This window comes from Geotrypetes seraphini, chromosome 11 (genome assembly GCF_902459505.1).
Source record: "Geotrypetes seraphini chromosome 11, aGeoSer1.1, whole genome shotgun sequence".
In the NCBI taxonomy this organism is placed as follows: Eukaryota; Metazoa; Chordata; class Amphibia; order Gymnophiona; family Dermophiidae; genus Geotrypetes; species Geotrypetes seraphini.
The window spans coordinates 128528254-128551846 of NC_047094.1; the positions used below are offsets into that span (position 1 = coordinate 128528254).

A 23593-nucleotide genomic window follows, 5' to 3' on the forward strand; every position below is an offset into this window, starting at 1 on the left:
GCAAGCTGCAACCAAACGGGAGCATAATCCGACCAACTGGTCCGTTTGATATCTGCTCCATCCACTCTCTGAAGAAGGCTGCGTTCCACAAAGATATAGTCAATCCTAGAGTAGAAAGCATGAACCCTCGAGAAATAGGTATAGTCCCATTCCTGAGGAAACAACCAGCGCCACCCATCTTCAACATTGAGGTCAGCGAGCGCAGCCCGCAACAGTTTCCGATCCCACCGGCCATAACTCCCAGCGGAGTCCGAGTTGTCTAGGTGCGGCGTGACAGTGAGATTAAAATCCCCACCTAAGAGTAAAGCACCCCCCTTAAACTGCAAGATTCGGGCCACCAGATCCTGCACAAAAAGTCCCTGACCCTCATTGGGAGTGTAAACATTTACCAGGGAATACAAACAACCCTCCAACAGGGCCTCCACCATGATATAGCAGCCCTGGGGATCCCGCACCACCCTCTGGATCTCACATCGCAATTGCTTGCTGATCAAAATCTCAACCCCTCCCGACTTAGAGTGACCCACCCAAGAAGCCCATATTGCAGTAGGAAACCTAGGGTCATGAACCATCTATTCGTGGGACCTCAACAGATGTGTTTCCTGGAAAAAGCATACTGAAGCCCGTAAATGAGCCAGCTCTCGAAAGAGAGCCCTCCGCTTATGGGGAGAGTTAAGCCCCCGGACATTATATGAGATTAACTTGATACCAGCCATGAGAGAGAAAAAGAGAAACAAGATGCATTACAAAAGCAACAATATAGAACTGTCACCACCCCATCCCAACCCCACCCCACCCTCAATTATCCCCACCCACCACACCCCTCCCCCTCAGTGGGAGCATCCAAACCTCCCACCTGAAAACAAGGAATTATACAGTCCCCAACGCCCTCTACACAGCCCAAGACAAACAACAAAACAGATCTTCATAAGTAACACACCATACCGCCCCCCTCCCCACAAAGATCCCCAGCCCACCTTACAAAAACAATCCAGAATGCAAGGTAAAATAGAAAGTAAGGCACAATGCAACAACAAGCCCCCATCCAACATCCTCCCACCACTACCCACCCGCTCAGTCCCGGAGGCTTCCTAAGACCAGGGCTCAAAACCCCCTATAAAAAACCACCCAGGCTGGCACAGTCACAGCCTACCCGCACAAGCAGGCACCTCCCTCAACCAGTGCAGTTCAGGTAGGTCCCGATAAGGTAGAGGCCACCGCTGGAGAGGGGGGTCCACCTCCACGTCCACCACGGCTCCCTCGAGAATCATGCTCCACTCGCTGTCATCTAGAAGGAGCCAAAGCCTGGCTGGGGCTGGTCCTGCTCCACGGCTCTGGGACCAAAGCTTCTGGCACCTCAATGCCTGCATTCAACAGCAGGGCACGGGCCTCCCGCACAGAGGTGACCCTGGTGTGTACTCCATTAATGGTGATAGCCACTCCGAAAGGATAAGTCCATGGTAATGAAAATTGCCCCGCTGAAGAGCCTTAGTGACCTCCCGAAAGGAGCGCCTATTCTGCAAAGTGCTGGCTGCCAGGTCTTGGTAGAATTCCAGGTGATGGCCCTCCCAGTTCACTGTGCCCAGATCCCTGGCCCTCCACAAGGCCCGCTTCTTGACCACAAAGCTCTGTAAACAAATCACCACATCCTTTGGCTGGTCAGAGAGCCGAGGGCCCAAAGCTCGATGTGCCTGTTCTATACCCAGGTCATCCTGGAGCAGTCATCGTAGCACACACACAGTACAGCATCTCTAACATCCCTGTACTCAGGCTCCTCTGGGGGCTCCCGCACCTGCAAATTATTTCTATGAGTGAGGTTCTCCAGATCCTCAGCCTTGTCCATCAGGAGTTGGTATTCAGCTCCGGCATCCTCCAATTTCCGCTGCACCCCAGTTACGGTCGCCTCACATGTGTCCAGCCGGGTCTCCACAACATCCACTCGAGAGCCCACTTCAATGAGATCCGACCTCAATTCCTGCACTGTCTCCGGAACCTGCACCACCACAGCCGCGATTTCAGATTTCACCTCCTGAATCCAGCGCTGCATATCAGCCTTGGTCAGCGGCTCCACAGACCCCATGTCGGATCCCGATGCCGCCGGGGAAGGCTACTTCAGGGGATAAATCCAATGTCCAAATATCACCCCGCTTCTTCCAACACGAAAGTAGTAAAGCTGGCTCCTCTCAAAATGGTTCTGGAACTGCGAGAGGAGCCAGCTTTACTACTTTCGTGTTGGAAGAAGCGGGGTGATATTTGGACATTGGATTTATCCCCTGAAGTAGCCTTCTAGGCGAAACAGAAAGACTTTTCTGTCGGGACAAGGAATTGAGAGCTTTTTGAGTCACTTCACACCTTCAGATGAGTGGATGTTTTCTCTCTTATTATTGTTCTAGACCCCACGCCTTAACAACCGCTTACATCAGTAAAGTTGAGCTGTAGCCCTCGCTAATATTTTAGTCAGTTTGGGATCTTGTTCATTTTTTTGATATGTTCCAGTATATTGGACTTTGCTTACATTGCTCACACTGAAAAATCTTTGAAAAACATTAAAACTTTGTATGAATGGAAACTATTTATTTAAATGTACACGGAGTTTTTTCATAAATCAGTGATGATGTGAGTTGGTTCGGGTACTTCTGTAGTCCCGTCCCCTCACAATTGAGGTTTATTTTTCTCCGTTGTTCTATAATTTTCCATATCAATGGTGTGATGTCAATAATTTTTGTAAATGTGGTATGAATGATTCCCTGCTACTAAATACCATTCACAATACGTTTCACATACATTTTGATCAACTTTACTTGAGACATCAGACAAAGAAATGTCAATCCCAGTTACATTAATCTTGGCGGTGGCTCTTCAGCCAGATAAGGCATAGATTATGAGATTATTCTTCAAAAATAGATAAAAAGAATTTCTTAAATTTAAAATTCAGATGTTTCCTGATCTATCACGTGAGACGCAGAAGCGCCGATGTAAATTTCTTCTTTTGAAACCAGGTGTCTTAGCTTTAGGGGCCACATTCTATTTAAGGCATACCTGTAAGTATATACTATATCACTGTGAAATTAAGTATGTTTTCTTTGAACCTTTTCAATTAACTACCTTCTTGTCATTATCCCGTTTGGCGAAAGAAAATCATTAGCTCTTTAGATTAATTTAGACATTAGCTCTCAGCTCTATAGCCTTGATATTCTTTGAACATTTGCTTAATTTCTCGCTCTTTATTAACCTTGGATCCTTTTGGAGGTTTTGAGTAAAGTTAAACATATATATGTTCCTTTTTTTCTTCTATTGTTGAAATGTTAATTCTGATGGAATTGTTCTTGGGTTTAACTTTGTTTAACTTCTTTCTGTACAAGTTATTATGCTTGATATTGAAGTTTGAAAATGATAAATAAATAAATTAAAAAAAGAAAATTGTGTGTGGCTGAAGGAAAGGTCATCTCTGATGCAACTTCAAGTTGCATCAGAGATGACCTTTATAGCAGCCACACGCGATTTCAACGCTCTGGTTGCTTGTAGGAAGCAAATTTAGAGAAATTGCCTGCTGCGAAGGTAAGGGGCAGGGAGGGAGATGCTCAGCCGAAGGCAATCGGGCGGCGGCGATCAGTAAGGAGGGAGGGAGGGAAATGCTTGGGCGGCTATCAGTAAGGAGGGAGGGTGCGCGATCGGTGACTGTGCGCGTTCCCTCCCTTAACTGCGGAGACAAAGCCATTCACCGCTCCATGGGGCAGTGAATGGCCTTGTCCCTGTAGCCGCGGTGAACACTATTTCCACGCCACTGTTTTTGCAGATTACCGTGGGTAACAGCCACCGTGTCATTCTCTAACTCTCACATGCTGCCTGCCGCTAACATGGAAGTCTCCCCTCTGCTGCAGAAAGACTTCCAGGTCAGTGGCAGGCAGAGTGTGGGAATTGCTGCTGATACTGCTACACGATACGAATAGGCTGTTCCCGGCCTGCCCACCAGGGCTTCCCTCTGCCGCGTCATCAGTGATGCGACAGAGGAAAGGTCCCAGCGAGCAGGCCAGGAGCAGCCTGTTGACTGCTGCTTTTAGGAGGCCCAAAAATTGAGATCTCACAGAGGGAGGGAGGGATGTCAATTGGCGGATCACAGCCCACCACACAGCCACCCTCTATCGCTGCCCCTAAACATTGAAACCTGGACAAATGAGGGCAAATAGGAAAGACGCCCTGACACCCCAATAGACCACCAAAAGGAAAACATACCCTGGGAAATTCGGACATCTGGTAACCCTACCAAAGCACACTCTAGACTAGAGGATGCATCCAGTGCTTACCTATCTATAGAGCCTTTTTGTTGCTGGCTCCTCTGCTATTCCTCCACCTGGACAACTGGGCAGTTCTCTTTACTCTCTGAAGTTATTGCTAAGTAGTCAGACCTACAAGGAGAAGAGAAATGTCAGGCTTACAATTCATGTCACCTAAAGGGTTATCAACAGACTCCCTATCACAGTTTTGGTTTTTATTTTCACTGTACATCTTTAGGCTGAACGCGGATACTACAGAGACAGGAAAAAGGGAGTGCTGGCATACTACATAGCTAGGGTTGCTGTCAGTCTCATCCAGTGCTGATTTTGTCAATGGACTTACATTTCTACTTTTCTTTGAAAAATCTGAAGTACAAGTCTACAGCTGCATAGAGGCAAAACTAGAGCTGGCAGAACCTGACAGGATTCATATCAATTAAGATTATAGTAAGATACTGTCCTATGGGGGTCCTTTTTGCAGCCCAGTCCAGTTCTCCGTTACCTCCCTGTGGCATTGCAAAGATGCCCTGCAACCCATTCTGCAAGTAAAATATAAGTACAGTGGTGCCTCACACAACGAACTTAATTCGTTCCAGGAGCAAGTTTGTTATGCGAAAAGTTCGTTATTAAAAACCAGGTCCCTACATGCCACTTGTTCCAACTTTACCCTTCCATCTTTAACAGAAATAAAACAGCTATTTCAAGGTCTAAAACTTAAAGGGTCTATATCTGAACCCTTTCCACCTTTTCTTCTCAAACGTTACTTCTCTGTATTTGGTCCAGCTATCCTTAAAATTATACATACAAGTCTGTCCACCTCATCAGTTCCAACGGATTGGAAGCATTCTGTTCTACTTCCTATTATCAAGGATACCAAAACCAGTTTGTCCGATTGCTCTAACTATCGTCCAATTTCGAGTCTTCCATTCTTAGCCAAAATCACTGAAAAAGTAGTATTTCAACAATTATCAGAATTCATTGACAAAACTCAGGTACTACACCCCAATCAAACAGGATTTCGTAAAAATCATTCGACTGAACATTCATTATTAGGCCTGGTTACAACTATTCACTATTTTCTGGATCAACATAAATCTGTTATTCTCATATCCCTTGACTTAGCTGCTGCATTCGATACAATTGATCATTGTCTATTACTTCATCGCCTTTCTTCTATAGGTCTCACAGATCAAGTATACGAATGGTTCCGTTCTTACTTTACAGATAGATCTTCCAATGTTTTCTTTAAAAATTCCTTTTCTAAGTCTAATCAAAATAATTATGGAATACCACAAGGGTCCATACTTTCACCATTATTGTTTAATATTTATTTGGCCCCATTATTAACACTATGTCAATCCATAGGCTTCACAGTATATGCCTATGCAGATGACTTCCAACTCCTGCACACCATTGACCCCAATAGTTTGCAGGACATAACAGAAATTAATAAGAAGTTAGCAAAAATTCATGAATGGTTAAACAATAATCAACTTTCCTTAAGTATTAATAAAACCACAACTGTACTCTTTTCAGAGAAAGAAGGAGTTCAACTTACAAGTCCAATTATAATTGATAATAAACCCCTCATTCAGACCACTAATACAAAAATCTTGGGGGTTTTAATAGATAACAATCTTACTTTCCGAGGACATATCAGTGCAATGGTTAAAAACTGTTTTTACAGATTAAGAATGATCCGTTCACTTGCTCCCCTTCTTGATTCATTTTCTCTCAATACACTGATCCACTCATTAGTTATCTCAAAATTGGATTATTGTAACTCCTTATTAAAAGGGGTTTACCAAAAGGATATAAGGCGTCTTCAACTCGTTCAAAATACTGCAATAAAGATTATTTCAGGTTCCAAAAAATTTGATCACGTCACACCCTTACTTCAAAGAGCTCATTGGTTGCCAATATCTTATAGGATTACTTACAAAATAGCTCTTTTAGTCTTTAAGACATTAAAATCTAATAGTCCGGCTTTCATAGATAGGCTCTTGATTCCATACAGTTAATCTAGAACTCTCAGATCATCTTCGCAATGTACTTTAAATGTCCCCTCTTTAAAAATTATTGGAACTCGCCGTGCTTCAATTTTCTCCGTTACGGCACCAATGTTATGGAACTCTCTTCCTTTGTTTTTAAGATTAGAACAAGATTTAAAAATATTTAAAAAGAACCTTAAATGTCTTCTTTTTAAAGAAGCCTTTAATTGACAGATTACAAATTCTCATTTTTCTTGACATCCTTTCGGTCTCTCATTTTATCCCCTTATCTCCCCAATGTGTTTCCCTTTTATGTAATCTTTTAACAAAAATTGTATTTCCTCCCCACCTTCCCATTGTTATCAGCTGTCTTCTTGTCTAAAGTTGTTTCCCAGTTTGTTTATATAAATAGTAATTGTATAAGTAAGTCCACTTTATTTTATTTATGTAAAACGCTTTGAAATTGTAAAAGCGTTTAATCAAACAATATAATAAACTTGAAACTTGATGTGAAACGCGTTAAGCGCAGTGACTAACGACTGCCTGCAGTGCCTGCGCGGAAGGATGCAATACATCGGCAGCGATCGTGGAAGCTCGGGCGACTTCGTTGTGTGAAACGAAGTTCGTTGTATGAATCATGACATGAAGTTCGTTGTGTGCAGCGTTCGCTGTGCGAGGCGTTCTTTATGCGAGGCACCACTGTACACATAAATATAAGTTAGCCCCTGTAAAACTCAAACCCTGCTGCATTCTCGCTCCCACTTCAAAACAGATTAGTGGGAGGGGGAGGAGCAGGAACTTCTGCAGTGGCTCAAAGGCCTGATGCTGTTTTGTTTTTTATTTTCGCTTTTCCTTTTTGCTGCTAGCAGTGCCAACTCAATGGACTGTGGCACTCTGAATCAGCTTTTACATTGGCACCCTCCCACCCCCACAATCTAGTATATCTCTCCCCCCCTGCCCACCCCTCCTGTGATCTGGTATCTTCACCTCTATTAAGTTTCCTTTTCCTGCTGGACCAGCTAAGGCACTGAAGGCTAGATGCACTAAAGAGGATCAGTGTGGGTCTGCTCTGATCCAATTCAAAATGAGCTATTGATGTACAGTGTATTGATGTACCTTGGATTACGAGCATAATCCGTTCCAGGAGCATGCTCGTAATCCAAAATGCTCGTTTATCAAAGCGAGTTTCCCCATAGGAAATAATTGAAACTCGCTTTGATACGTTCCCCCCAATCCCCCCCCACGAGATCCGGCATTGCTTCCCCCGAAAGCCCCCCTGCGATCCGGCACCCTCCCCTCCCGCGATCCGGCACCCCCACGTGAATGGGCACCCCCCCCCCCCCCCGCCACGATTGGGCACCCCCCGCCGCTGCTTACTGTCATCTGGGCACCGGCACCGGCATGTCCTTTGCATTGGTGCCGGCGCCCGAAGATTGGCCTCCTCTTCTTGCTGGGCCTTGAGCATCTGCGCATGTTCAAGGCCTGCGAGTTCACCGGCACCAATGCACATGACATGCCGGTGCTAGTGCCCAGATGACAGTAAGCAGCGGCGGGGGGGGGGGTGCCCAATTGCAGCGGGGGGGGTGCCAGATCGCGGGGGGGAGGGTGCCGGATCGCGGGGGGGGGGGGATGCCGGATCGTGGGGGAGGGGGCGCTTGTAAATCGAGCCATGCTCGGTTTCCGAGGCACTGATTTTGCAAATGTTTTGCTCGTCTTGCAAAACACTCGCAAACCAGTGCATTCGTAAACCGAGGTACCACTGTATTAAAAAGTCTGCATGAGAATGATTCACGCAGAGGTTCATTGCAATCCCTGTCTCTCCCATCCGACTGATCGCTGTGAGAGTGACTCTCACACATTTACAAAGCCTACAGGGGAAGCCCCGAAAGCAGCCTCCTACCACTCAGCTGTTTGGGGCAGGAAACCTTTTATTTTTTTTATGTGCACAGATGCTGTGTATGTTACACACACACAATATCTGCTCCATTAAAAAAATGGGGAAAAGGCCCCCCCCTACTCCGGTTATGACGTCCTTCCCTGATGACCCCCGACAAACGCAGCACCGAGAATCCCCCCTCTCCAGTAGCGAAAATCTGCAGGAGAGATGCTCATTTCCTCCAGCCATGCTGCCCACCACCACCACACGAGAAACAAAATCGCAGGAGAGATGCAATGCCAATCACCCCCATGCAGCAGTGAAATAGCAGGAGAGATGCCCACCTCCGCGTCAGGTGCTCCCCCCACACACAATTTCCCCTACCCACCCCCTTTCCCCTCCTAAAAAAGGCAGGAGAGATGCCCACTCTCTCCTGCCACCAGAAGTCCCCCTTCCCCGTACCTTTCAAGAAAGTTGGGAGTGGGAGAGATGCTCAATCACTCCTTCCCCGAGGCCCGCCTGTCCAAAATGGTGGGCCTTCCCCTCCCTGGCGCATCATGTGATGTATGGGGAGGGGCCTTCGGTGTCTGAGCCAATTAGGACCTTAGGCCCCTCCCAGGCATCACATGATGGGAAGGGAAGGCCCACCATTTTAGATAGGCAGGCCTTGGAGAAGTGCCGGAGCATCCCTCCTGCTCCCAACTTCCTTGAAAGGTAGGGGGGGGGACCTATAGTCATAGGAGGTAGTGGGCAACTCTCTTGCCTTTTTGGGGGGGAAGGGGAGAGGGAAGGGGATATTTGGAGGGGGGCACCTGGTGTTTAGGGGGTCGGCATGGCAGAAGGGAATGGGCATCCCTCCTATCATTTTTATCTTGTGTGTGTGTGTGGGGGGGGGGAGTGGCATAGCAGGAGGGAATGGGTATATCACCTGCCAATTTTTGCTAGCATGGGGGGGAAGGGGGGGAAATTCTCGGTGCTGTGTTTTTCATCAGGGAGAGTCGTCTTTGGCGGGAGGGGGGGGGCTTTTTTCATTTTTTTATATGGTATAGATATTTTGTGTATGTAACACCAGCAAAATATCTGTGCCATTAACAAAAAAAGGATAAAAACCAAAAAAACAGGCAGACCTGTCGGTAACACAGTTACCAATAGGTCTGGCTGGATCTGTTGTTTATTTGGATCGCCAAAACCCTTGCTTTTTTGTGCATAGCCAAGCGATGTTAGTGGCTCAATCGCTTGGCTAGTTTACATGGTGTTTTAGCTAATTTGCATGGCCAGATCTGAAAATGGGAGATCGAAGGAAAAACACATGATGAGCCATCAAAAGCGATTGTTGTTAAAGCTGTCAAAACAGGTTTAGTGACAATCGCTGACTTTAGTGCATCTGGGTCTGTCTCAAGGCCCTGATAATAAAGGGTGCCACAATCTCAGTCCAGCATCTATCCCTATAGAAGTCTGAAGGTAGACTGGATAAGGATTTTGGCAGTCTTTATCAATGGCACCTTAGGCCAGGGCCTCACCTGGTCCATAGGTTCAGCCTAGGATTACCAGATATCCAGATTTAGCTGGATATCTCATCTTTTTAGAGTACTTTCCAGGTGTCTGAATGGCTTTTCAAAACCAGGCACTTTGTCCGGGTTTTGAAAAGCTGTTGAGATTGGGGCTGAGTATCTGTGCATGCGCAGATGTGACACGGTAACACAAATGCACTCATGACTCGGCCTGAAGTGACAAGGTTTGTGTGGGACTGGGGTTGGGGGGCAGAATGGGGTGAGGCCAGGGCAGAACAGGGCGGGCCCACATGTCATCTTTATTCAGATGCTAAATCTTGTAACCCTGGTTCAGCCGGCCCTGGTTGCTGGTGTTCCCCAATCCTGTCTCTCAGCAGCACAATGGCATGCTCAAATGCCAGACAGATCAATCTGCCCTTGGTCAAGAAGAATCTAAAGGGAGCTAAGATCCACATCTCTTGCTGACAGGAGCTTTGAAGACAGGGTTTCTGAATGGACTATTAGAACGAGAAGTCCAGTATTAAGCAGCAACAGCCTGATGGGAAACAAGAAGAAAGAAAACAAACAAAACAAAAATTCACTGGATAAAATGAGGCCTCTCCCAAACCATTTCTGATAACTTAAAGGCAAGAAGCCTCCCAAATTATATGACAAAACTGAAACTAGGTATGTTTGTGTTTAGTTTTTATAGATAATGTCTCTGTCAGGATGTCTGAGTGCACATGTATGCCCTATAGGTAGGAAACATATCCACTGTTGACTTCAGATCAGGGTTCTCAGATCAGTCTTTGGGACATAACCAATCAAGTTTTCAGGATATTCACAAATAATATATATTAGAGATATCTGCATGCAAATCAGTCTCAAAGAAACAAAGAAAATGACAGCAAATAAGAATGTATGGCCTATCCATAACATGGCCATTTATTTTTTTCATCAAAAGGGGACATCTATTAATTGTCAGTCCCGCCCCAAATCCTGCCCTAGCCCCGCCCCAATCCCACCCTAGCCCTGCCCCCAATCCCACCCCCAATTTCTTCCATTCATTTTTCATGTACACATAATATCTTATTAATTCATAATGGTAACCATAACATTTTTAAAAACTACAAAGCTCACTATATGCAGAGAAAATGTTAATTATTTATCATTCATATTTGGGGGGGGTTTCAAAGATGTCAAGGCAGATGACTTTAAAATATGCAATGTCACCTCAGTAACTATAGAAAAATAGACAAATATAGTGCAAAATATAGACAGCAGATATAAATTCTCAAAACTGACATATTGTGATCACTAAATTGAAAATAATATCATTTTTCTTACCTTTGCTGTCTGGTGATTTCATGAGTCTCTAGTTGCGTTTCCTTCTGACTGTGCATCCTTTCTTTGATTTCTTTCTTTCTTTCTGCACTCAGGCCCAAGAATTGTCCCTTTCTATTCCCTCCCTCTTTCCTTCCTATGTCTTTAGCGCCCCCAGTGCCTCCTTCCCATGTCTTTAGCGCCCCCAGTGCCTCCTTCCCATGTCTTTAGTGCCCCCAGTGCCTCCTTTCTATGTCCCTCTCACTGCCATCCACACTTTGTTCCACCCCCACCCCCGAAGCCAGCCTGCCTGCCTGTCTATCTCTCTCCCTCCTTCCCTGGCCAAAGCCAGCCTGTTTGCCTGCCTACCTCCTTCCGTCCCTGCTGCGCCAAAAAAAAAAAAAAGTCTCCCTTCTTCCTTTCCCCCGGTCTGCTATTAGCTTACCGCCCTGCTGCTGCTGCTAAAGCCGACACAAAGTCTTCTTTCCAACGTCAATTCTGATATCGGAGAAGACGTTCTGGGCCAGCCAGGCAGCGACTGGCTGGCCCAAAACATCCTCTCCGACGTCAGAATTGACGTCGGAAAGAAGACTTCCTATCGGCTTTAGCAGCAGGGCAGTAAGCTAGCAGCGGACCGGGGGAAAGGAAGGAGGCTTTTTTTTTTTGCGGCATGTAGGGACAGGAAGTGATCGCCTGTCCCTTTGTCCCCGAGGACAGTTCCGGGACGCTGTCCCTGAAAACAGGACATTTCGGCATCCTGAAGCTGTGTGTGGGGAGAACAGGACAGGGGGTCTGAAAAAGGGACGTATGGTCACCTTACCTATCCAGTCTACTAATCCATACTATTTACTAATTATTTATCTCCCTTACAGATCCTATGTACTAGTTTCAAGCTTTCAGAAACTGTTTTTGTCTCCACCATCTCTTCTGGGAGGCTATTCCACACATTTATCCCCCCTTGCTTAAAGTAATATTTCCTCGGGTTACTCTTGAGGCTGTCCCCTTTCACCTTCATCCTATGCCTCCTCATTCCATAGCTTCCATTTAGAGACTCACCTCCTGTGTATTTAAGCCACAGATGTATTTAAATAAATGTCTCTATCATATCTCCCCTCTACAAATTTTCTCCATATTGAGATCTTTTAAGTCTACCCCCATATACCCTCTGGATCAGCTCTATCCTGTTTTTCAAAGTGTGGTCTTCAGAATTATACCAATTCACCTACTCAATAGGGAGATAAATCTTAGTATTCTGTGGCGAAAATTAATATATAGTAATATTTTCACAGCTATACTTTAGTATTAATAATGTTACCATCCCTCTATTACTTTAAATAATATACAAAATAAATGGAAAAGCGTCACGAGTGGAGTGCCACAGGGTTCGGTGCTTGGACCCATGCTCTTCAACATATTTATAAACAACCTGGAAATTGGTACGACGAGTGAGGTGATTAAATTTGCAGACGATACTAAGTTATTCAGAGTAGTTAAGACACAGGAGGATTGCGAAGACCTGCAACGTGACATAAACACGCTCGAGAAATGGGCTGCGACATGGCAAATGAGATTTAACGTAGATAAGTGTAAGGTGATACATGTCGGTAACAAAAATCTTATACACGAATACAGGATGTCCGGTGCAGTACTTGGAGAGACCCCCTAAGAAAGATTTGTGAGTACTGGTTGACCAGTCAATGAAGTCGTCCGCGCAATGCACAGCGGCAGCGAAAAGGGCAAACAGAATGCTGGGAATGATTAAGAATGGGATCACGAATAGATCAGAGAAGGTTATCATGCCACAGTACCAGGCCATGGTATGCCCTCACCTGGAATACTGTCCCCAGCACTGGTCGCCGTACATGAAGAAGGACACAGTACTACTAGAAAGGGTCCAGAAAAGAGCGACTAAAATGGTTAAGGGGTTGGAGGAGTTGCTGTACAATGAGAGATTAGAGAAACTGGGCCTCTTCTCCCTTGAAAAGAGGAGACTGAGAGGGGACATGATTAAAACATTCAAGATAATGAGGGAAATAGACTTAGTAGATAAAGACAGGTTGTTCACCCTCTCCAAGATAGAGAATGAGAGGGCATTCTCTAAAGTTAAAAGGGGATAGATTCCATACAAACGTAAGGAAGTTCTTCTTCACCTAGAAAGTGGTAAAAAAACTGAAACGCTCTTCCGGAGTCTGTTATAAGGGAAAGCACCCTCCAGGGATTCAAGACAAAGTTAGACAAGTTCCAACTGAACCAGAACATACGCAGGTAAGGCCTCCTCTCTCTATCTGCTCTTTCTCTCCCCTCTTACATCTCTTTACAGTCGCCTTGAGCCTCTATAGGAATGAGCAACGCACAAATAGAAGATTAGATTAGATTAGTCTCAGTTAGGGCATTGGTCTTTGATCTAAGGGCCGCCGTGTGAGCGGACTGCTGGGCACGATGTACCACTGATCTGACCCAGCAGCGGCAATTCTTATGTTCAGCAGAGACTTATTCAGTTTCACTATTGAGGTAATTCTCTACAGAATGCCTAAAGTTAGGCATTGGAATGATATGCACTAAGCACAGATTCTATAACATACTTTTACGCACAATTTCTATTATAGAATACTAGTGTAAGTCTGCCTTAATGTGCTTGACTTTAAAAGCGAGTACTTATACCAGTCTGGTGCTCAAGCTAACTGCCAGACTTGTCCCTGACCTGCTGGACATGACAGACATGCCCCTGACATGCTCAGGCTAACTGATGCTAACTGCTGGACATGCCCCTGACCTGCCCATACCCCTCCCACTTATAGAATACTGAGAGTTATATATGTCTGTCAATTAGTACCAATTATTGGTTAAGTACATAAGAATAGCCTTACTGGGTCAGACCAATGGTCCATCAAGCCCAGTAGCCCGTTTTCACGGTGGCCAATCCTGGTTACTAGTACCTGGCCAAAACCCAAGGAGTAGCAATATTCCATGCTACCGATACAGGGCAAGCAGTAGCTTCCCCCATGTCTTTCTCAATAACAGATTATGGACTTTTCCTCCAGGAACTTGTCCAAACCTTTCTTAAAACCAGCTATGCTAGCCACTCTTACCACATCCTCTGGCAATGCATTCCAGAGCTTAACTATTCTCTGAGTGAAAAAAAATTTCCTCCTATTGGTTTAAAAAATATTTCCCTGTAACCTCATAGAGTGTCCCCTAGTCTTTTTAATTTTTGATGGAGCAAAAAAATCGATCTACTTGTACCTGTTCTACTCCATTCATCCTGTTCTATCTCCCCTCAGCCGTCTCTTTTCCAAGCTGAAAAGCCCTAACTATTTTAGTCTTTCCTCATACGAGAGGAGTTCCATCCCCTTTACCATCTTGGTCACTCTTCTTTGAACCTTTTCTAGTGCCACTATATCTTTATTGAGATAAGGAGACCAGAATTGAACGCAATACTCCAGATGAAGTCGCACCATGGAGCGAAACAGAGGCATTATAACATTCTTAGTCTTGTTAACCATCCCTTTTTAAATAATTCCTAGCATCCTGTTTGCATTTTTGGCCTCCACCGCACATTAGGCGGAAGGTTTCATCGTATTGTCTACGATGACATCCAGATTCATTTCTTGGGTGTTAATCCTCAAGGTGGACCTAGCATCTGGTAACTGTGATTCAGGTTATTTTTCCCAATGTGCATCACTTTGCATTTGTCCACATAAAATTTCATCTGCCATTTGGATGCCCAGTGTTCCAATTTCCTAAGATCCGCTTGCAATTTTTCACAATCTGCATGCGTTTTAACATCTTTGAACAGTTTAGTGTCATTGTCATCATCAAATTTAATCACCTCACTCATCGTTACAATTTCCAGCTCATTTATAAATATGTTAAATAGCACCAGTCCCAGTGCAGACCCCGCGACACTCCACTGTTTACTCTCCTCCACTGAGAAAAAAATTACCATTTAATCCTACCCTCTGTTTTCTATCCAATAACCAATTCCTAATCCACAACTGAACTTTGGCACATATCCCATGACACTTTAATTTTCTCAGGAGCCTCTCGTGAGGAACTTTATCAAAAGCTTTCTGAAAAACTAGATACACTATATCAACCGGCTCACCTTTATCCACTTGTTTAGTCACACCTTCAAAGAAGTCAAGTAAATTGGTGAGGCAAGATCTCCCTCGGTTGAACCCATAAGAATTGCCACTGCTGGGTCAGACCAGTGGTCCATCGTGCCCAGCAGTCCGCTCACGTGGCGGCCCCCAGGTCAAAGACCAGTGATCTAAATGAGTCCAGCCTCACCTTCGTACGTTCCAGTTTAGCAGGAACTTGTCCAACTTTGTCTTGAATCCCTGGAGGGTGTTTTCCCCTATAGCAGACTCCGGAAGAGCGTTCCAGTTTTCTACCACTCTCTGGGTGATGAAGAACTTTCTTACATTTGTATGGAATCTATCCCCTTTCAACTTTAGAGAGTGCCCTCTTGTTCTCCCTACATTGGAAAGGTTAACAATCTGTCTTTATCTGCTAAATCTATTCCCTTCAGTATTTTGAATGTTTCGATCATGTCCCCTCTCAGTCTCCTCTTTTCAAGGGAGAAGAGGCCCAGTTTCTCCAATCTCTCACTGTACGGCAACTCCTCCAGCCCCTTAACCATTTTAGTTGTTCTTCTCTGGACCCTTTCGAGTAGTACCGTGTCCTTCTTCATGTATGGCGACCAGTGCTGGACGCAGTACTCCAGGTGAGGGCACCCCATGGCCCGGTACAACGGCATGATAACCTTCTCCGATCTGTTCATGATCCCCTTCTTAATCATTCCTAGCATTCTGTTCGCCCTTTTTGCCGCCGCCGCACATTGCGCAGACGGCTTCATCGACTTGTCAATCAGAACTCCAAGTCTCTTTCCTGGGAGATCTCTCCAAGTACTGCCCCGGACATCCTGTATTCGTGCATGAGATTTTTGTTACCGACTTGCATCACTTTACACTTATCCACATTGAACCTCATTTGCCATGTCGATGCCCATTTCTCAAGCTTGATTATGTCACGTTGCAGATCTTCGCAATCCCCCTGTGTCTTCACTACTCTGAATAACTTCGTATCGTCTGCAAATTTAATCACCTTACTCGTCGTACCAATGTCCAGATTGTTTATAAAGATGTTGAAGAGCACGGGTCCAAGCACCGAGCCCTGCTGACTCCGTCACGTTAAATAATGTTTGCCTACGTGTTCCACAATTTTATTTTTTATATTTGTTTCTATCATTTTGCCCGCACTGAAGTGAGGCTTACTGGTCTGTAATTTACAGTTCTTTAGCATCTAATTAATCTATTAAGTTATGCATACAACTGACCATCTTCTAAAAGTTGAACACACATAGTTGTATACTAGTCAGAAATTTGGGTTTGCAATTTCTAGAACCAGGATGTATAAGTCTCTAATGAGAATATCTGTATAAGCACAGAAGAAAAAGTATAAGAAGGCCTCTATGAAGAAGGAAATAGTCCAAAGAAGAAAGTTGTGAGGAAAAGGTGTCAATCACTCAGCAATGGACTGTCCAAAATACTCTTTATTAAATGGCAGCACCACACCAAATTGTAGACTCGACATTGACAGTGTTTCGGCAAATATGCCTTTATCAAGAGTCTCCCAAACACAGTTCTATACAGTAGTACCTTGGATTACGAGTATAATCCGTTCCAGGAGCATGCTCGTAATCCAAAATACTCGTTTATCAAAGCAAGTTTCCCCATAGAAAATAATAGAAACTCGCTTTGATGCGTTCCCCCCCCCCCCCGAGAACCGGCATTGCTCCTCTTGAAGGCTCTCCCCTGCGATCAGGCACCCCCCCCCGCGATCAGGCACCCCCCCCTGTGATCCGGCACCCCCCGCCTCGAACCGGCACACCCCCCGGCCACGATCCGACCCCCCCCCCGACACGATTGGGCACCCCCCTGCCATGATCTGACATCCCCCCAACACAATTGGGCACCCCCCCGCCGCTTCTTACCCTCATCTGGGCACTCTTGAAGCTCGGCCTCCTCGTCTGCTGGGCCTTGAGCATCTGAGCATGCTCAAGGCCTGCGAGTTCACGTTCTGGGCCTTGAGATCTGAGCATGCTCAAGGCCTGCGAGTTCACGTTCTAAACGTGAACGTGAACTCGCAAGCCTTGAGCATGCTCAGATGCTCAAGGCCCAGCAGACGAGGAGGCCGAGCTTCAAGAGTGCCCAGATGAGGGTAAGAAGCGGAGGGGGGGTGCCCAATTGTGTCGGGGGGGATGTCGGATCATGGCGGGGGGGTGCCCAATCGTGTCGGGGGTTTCGGTTCGTGGCGGGGGGGGTGCCAGATTGTGGGGGGGAGGGGTGCTCGTAAATCGAGCCATGCTCGGTTTCTGAGGCACCGATTTTGCAAATGTTTTGCTCGTCTTGCAAAACACTCGCAAACCGGTGCACTCGTAAACCGAGGTACCACTGTATTCTCAAATTGCTGTGGCGTGAGTGTTTGAAGACAAAGGAATGCACCACAAAGCTCTTGGAAACCGAAGCAGAGCTCTGTTGTGGTGCATTCCTGTTCCTATAGTTACTACTATTATCTCCACCGACCCAGTAGCTGCTGTCACCTCCTTTTTTCCCCTTTAGCAGTCTCCTCCTTTCCTACCATTACTGTCTTAGCCACAGGCTCTCCCTTCACTGGTTTTTTCCTCCTTGCAGCTGCCTCTTACCCCGTTTCAGAAGCTGCCCTTTACTTCTTCCTGTTCCCAGTGGAGTTGCTTCCTTTCTAAACTAGGATCCCATATGTAGAAGACGGAGGGACAAGTATGATCACAGAAATCACACTTACCTGTACTGCAATGCTGTTAAGTTACTCAATTCTAGGAGGAAGGTTTTGAGCCACTCCTGGTTTTCTAACAATCCCATCCAGATCCATTGTAAGTCCTGCAATATTGATTTCAATGGGTAGAAGAAGGGACTACAAATAACACATTGTTTTATAATAAATGTTCAAAACCAGGACTGGTCAAAGACTCTTCCTTCTGGAACTGGATAACACAGCAGCAGTGGTCAGCTGTCCAGTGCACTATTTCTCCACTTTCTCCTGGTCTTTGCAGGGCTTGCTCTGTCATAATTCTGTATAAATATCTGTTTAAATGTCTGACTTTAAATAAGTGATACTTCTAGATTTTGGATAACAGAAACAGCTGCATGATGAAAGAACAATGAACAATGTATCAAAAAGCTCCAGGCATCTTATTCAAATAAAAACATTGGTTGAAGTATGGGTTTTACTGCTTTTCAGTTTCAGTAGCGGCTTGAATTTTGAATTGCTGTGACCCCTGAGGAAGCCTGCAGGTTAAACCATTTCCCCTTTGCATTTTTGATGAAGATAAATTTCATATTTACTGAAGGACAAGTTTTTGATTAAGATAAGTTTCAGTTTGCTGTACTAATTGCAGAGTGCTTATAGAGTACTTTTAGTAAGCACTTTTGCTTAAAATAGAAAACAAGGAGGTTTTAAGACCAATTAAAAATATTTGGCCCTAAGAGCAGGCAAACATCCATAAGAAGGGCTTCTGAATTCTTTTCCTCCCCAAAACTGGAAGTACTCATATCATATTTAGTCAGGCTTTTTTTCTTTTTTAATGTGATCATTTTGTGCTGCTGTTTGGCTAGATAAGCTGAAAAGCAAGTGCAGTGAGGGAGAGGGCCTGGGCTGTCTTATGCAGGCTAATGTGTACATGTGTGTCTTTATATAAGGATGTTGCTCAGTAAGGCACTCACGCGTTCTCTGGCACAGGCTCTTCGCTGGCTGCAGCAATCTTCCTATAACAATAGACCATCTCTGCCACGAGCCAGATAGTGAGGAACACGATTAGCACATACATCATGATTTCTGAGATGATGGACGCTATATCCCTGTTTGCTGTGGTGAGGATTTAAAAGAGAAAAGAACATGAGGATAGGACAGGAAAGTCCTGTGTCTGTGGTGATAACCTCACTGCACAGACTCCAGAACATGTGAGACTATCAGCCCCCTAAAACCATTTGTATTCTTCACCCTCAACTTGGTTGGCCTGGAAGAGAAGCAGAGTTCAATATATCAATCTTTCCTTTGACCATCTGGTATTTATTAGCCTGGTCATTTTGGGACTTAGGATAAACACATTTGGAGCCAGTTCTACAGCACTGAACCCCCACCCCCATCTTTCTGACCCCAAATCTGATAATCAATTTGAGTTCCCAGATTCTGTACAGTCTACCTTATCACACTACCTTGGTCAGAGCTGTTCAGAGTTATAGTTGGGCACTCATAAAATGTCCCTGAAATATTTCTATCCAGCATTGCATCTCAAAAAGATATATCAGAATTAGAAAAAGTACAGAGTGACAAGAATGGAGATGTAAATACTGTTAAAACAGTGGTTAAATGGTTCATATTATCAAAAACAAATGGAGGAACTGGATTATTTAAACAAATCTGAAATACAAAATAACCTCCAGTTCTTTCTGCTGAATATGATTGCGTTATATTAACTTCTACCCAATGATTTATTACATTACAAAAGGGTTATTTCAAGAAATTTCAGGATGTATGGAAACCATTAACAAAATATTGTACGGAGTAGTAGAGTTTGTTTCCCTTAAATTTATTAGTATTAATTGGGTAGGGTGGGGATATTTTATTAATACATATTTATATTATACTGGAATTTATGGTAGGGAGGGGGGAAGGGGGAGGGATAAGATTTTAAGTAATGTGCAAATGATAGTCTGTAAGTGATATATTTATTGTTAATGTGATTGAATATATGTAACACTTAATGTAATCTTAAAAATGAATAAAGAATTTAAAAATAAAAAAAAGAACCTTCTAAGTTGGGTAGAAGTTAATAAGCAATCATACTCAGCAGAAAGAACTGGAGGTTATTTTGTATTTGAGGTTTAAATGGTTAATGCTGCATTTTATGATATACCATTTCTTTTTCTGATAATACATCTCTAGCACACAAGAAAAAACGATGTGATTACACAGACCCAATTAAGGGAGGTTGACTGTATGTTCCTGCTATAAGATTCAGGCATTGAATTGTGAAAAGGTTATCAGAGAATGCTATAATGAACCAGGCATCTTATTCCTTTTCTATTACTTTAAAGTTAACTTTCTGTCAGTATTCCTGTAATCTTTCCCTTTCACAATCTAACACTATTTTGTGTACAACATTAAATAACTACTTCAAGGCTTCTCTTCCTGCCCAAATCATTCCTTTGTGTTCTTCTATTTTAAGACTTCCTCCAGGATAAGGTACTACAATAGATTACTGTTAGAGGCCTTTTTGGGGCCTACCTTACTCTAGATTCCCAACTCTTCTGTGTTTTTTCTCCTTCTTTTATAACACTTACACCTCATAAGGAGTCATAAGACGGGCAGAATAAGTCATCTATGTCCTGAAGAGATAGATAAAGTGATACAGTATATTCCCATTCATCGCTCAGTTTCCCCTAATTAAGGGGCCCAGTTTATGTTTTGTTAGCAACACAAGAATGGTACTTCCTTTACTACTCTGCCCATATGGGAAAAAAAGACCAGAAACGAATTAGCTGAAACTAAAGGAAAGTTTATGGTTTGACCTAAGGTTAGCAGAACTAATGAATATGCAAATTTGAGCTCTGAACTAGAGAGTTTGTTCTGGGTTTTTTGTTTTATTTTATTTATAACCCGCTTTTCCCAAAGCGGCTCACAGTATAAACATACATAATAAAAATACATAAAATACATGTAAAAACATTCACAAAATAAGCGACCAGCGCTTACACTAAAACAGAAGTCTTAATGCCCATATTTCATATTGCAAAATAAATGTCTCTTCAGTAACATCTTGAACCCATCAAAATTACTTTGCTTTCTGATGTACAAAGGTAGAAGATTCCATTCCTGGGGTCCCCTACAGGAAAACATAATCACAAATGAAAAATTCAGTCTCAGTTCCCTTTACATATGGCATAGACAAATCGCCATGATGGACAGAGCACAATTTTGATAAAGGGACATAAGCCTGAATAGTAGTGCTGCCCCATTTACAATTTGAACCGATTCGAATTGGGTGAATCGATTCGAATCAATTTTTTAAAAAAAATCGGCCTCCAGATTCAATGACCGACCCTTCCCCCTGTGCCTTTCTAAAGCAGGAGCAGCAGCGCTGCCTCTTGCTGGCTGTCCACTGCCGCTCCTACTTGAGGGGGAAGGGTCAGTCGAAAAGGCCTGCATGTTCCCCCAGCTTCCCCGCTCTTACCTTAAGCTAATACGGCAGCCTGCAGGATCGCCGGTGCTGTAGTGATCCTTGCAGCTGCCCATCATCCTCAGCAGCACGTTCTCTCTGCTATGGTCCCGCCCTTCCTCTGATGTCAGGGTCAGGATTGCGGCAGAGGAAACGTGCGGCTGAGGACGACGGCAGCTGCAGGGATCGCTATAGCACCGGCGATCCTGCAGGCTGCCTTATTAGCTTAAAATGGGGAAACTGGGGGAATATGCAGGCTTGTGGGGGGAGCAGGCCTTCATGGCGGGGAGGCAGGCCTTCGCAGGGGGGGCAGTAAAACACATTTGCTATACTCGCATGTTGAAGACTGAGAGATGCCTTCTAGGCCTGTGCAGAGGGAGGAGGAGGAAGGGATAAGAGAGAGTAAGAGAGGGGAGGGGAGATGCCAGACCTTGGGTGATGTGAAGGGAAGATAAGAGACCAAACAAAAGAGAGGGAGAGGAAAGCAGAGGAGAGGTGCTGCACTAATGGAGAGAGGGAGAGAGAAATGCAAGACCACAAGGGGAAGGGTAAAAGAGGGACAGATACTGCTTCAAAGTAGGTGGGCAGGGTGCAGGATGGCAGGAGAGATAGTAGGAGAAAGCCTGTACCTGGGAAGGGGATACAGGAGGTAAGGAAGAGAGAAAGAAGAAGCTGGATATGGGGAGAGACATGAAACAGAAATAAGATGCTAGGCATGGAGGAAACATAGGAACAGGGACACAAGGGGGACACTACTGGAGAGGAGAATAGGGACAGGGACACAGAAGAGAGATCCTGGATGAAAGGATAGTTGAGAAAAGGAGAGATGGTGGATCTATGGATGGTGGGGGTCCATCGCTGCAGCTGCGGGAGATGGAGATAAAAAAAGGAAAGATGCCAGACCTCCGGGGCAGGAAAGGGAAACAGAAGGAGAGGACAGAGATGAAAGATGGATGGTTAGCACGGAGAAAGAAGAAAGAAGGAGAGCCTGATCAGAAGAACACCAGAGCCTGGGACCAACATGATTTGAAAAATGACCAGACAACAAAAGGTAGGAAAAATAATTTTATTTTCTGTTTTATGATTACAATATGTCAGATTTGAAATGTGTATCCTTCCAGAGCTGGTGTTAGACCACAAACATGAGCTAGGATTTAATAAAGAGGAAAAGTCTTTTTTGTTTGTTTATTTTGTTTACACCACAGGACCAGTGTGGGTAGGAAAGGTCAAAGGGGGTGAAGAGGCTATAAAATAAGCCCCTTAACTTTCTCTCAAACTCTTAGATGCCTGCACTGATTAAAAGCAGGGAGATGGTATCTTTCATTGAGATGAGAATTTTTTTTTTAAAGATTTTTTTGTGAAAATGCTCTGTGCTTAAATTGAATCTTTTTTTGTTATGCCTTTATAAAGAGCATTGCAATAATCAAAGAGATCACCCGTGAGTGGATCAAAGTATTTATGGATGAAGGTTCTAGAACTTTAGAGAGTGGATCATTCACAGTCGTTAAAAACATTTCTGTACCACAGCACTGATGCATGATAGCTGAACTTGCTGTCGAGAAAAACTCCTAGCAATTTTAAAGTAGGTACAATTTGAACTGGGGATGAGTCTATTTCAGTAGGGGGAGGGTGTAATGATAAGCCTTCTTTAAAAGGAAAGATCATCAACTTAGATTTGTTGATGTTAAGGGAAAGCATGTTAAGTGTTTAACCATGATTTTATTTTTCCTAATTTCTGATAATTATTTCATCTGGATCATTAAGGTCGATAGGATTGATTAATTGGACATCATCCGCACATGCGTAGGTGGTAAAACCAATGGACTGCCCTAGGGTTAGAAGAGGGGCCAGAAATATATTAAAAAGTAATGGAGATAGAATAGAGCCTTGTGGGATGCCGAAGAAGTGGAATTAAAGATAACTTTAGATGTCCGTTCTGCAAAGAAAGAGATGAACCATTTCATGACCTGACCAGAAAAAAATCAGATCGTGTCACATATTATTACCAAAGACTACATCAGTAACTAATCGAGGCCAGAGTAAGATTTAAGTTTGGTTGTATATTAGAAACATAGAAAATGATGGCAGAAAAGGGCCATGGCCCATCTAGTCTGCCCACACTAATGACCCACCCCCTAACTTCCTTTAAGAAGAGATCCCACATGCCAATCCCATCTTTTCTTAAAATCTGGCACGCTGCTGGCCTCAATTACCTGTAGTGGAAGATTATTCCAGCGATCAACCACCCTTTCGGTGAAGAATTATTTTCTGGTGTCGCCATGAAATTTCCCACCCCTGATTTTCAACGGATGCTTTCTTGTTGCCTTGGGTCCTTTAAGAAAAAAGATCTTCTTCCACCTCGATACGGCCCGTGACATATT

General features: G+C 44.3%; 1 protein-coding gene across 1 annotated transcript in view; it reads right to left on the bottom strand.

Moving 5' to 3' along the window:
• Nucleotides 1–23593, bottom strand: part of SCN1B (sodium voltage-gated channel beta subunit 1) — a 177507-nt gene that overhangs the window by 15195 nt on the left and 138719 nt on the right. The window contains exons 4-5 of the mRNA XM_033914797.1: nucleotides 18718–18859; nucleotides 4305–4406 (exon numbers count right to left, since the gene is read on the bottom strand). Coding sequence (XP_033770688.1) covers nucleotides 4340–4406; nucleotides 18718–18859 — 209 coding nt within the window. The 3' untranslated portion in view covers nucleotides 4305–4339. The remainder of the gene's footprint in view (nucleotides 1–4304; nucleotides 4407–18717; nucleotides 18860–23593) is intronic.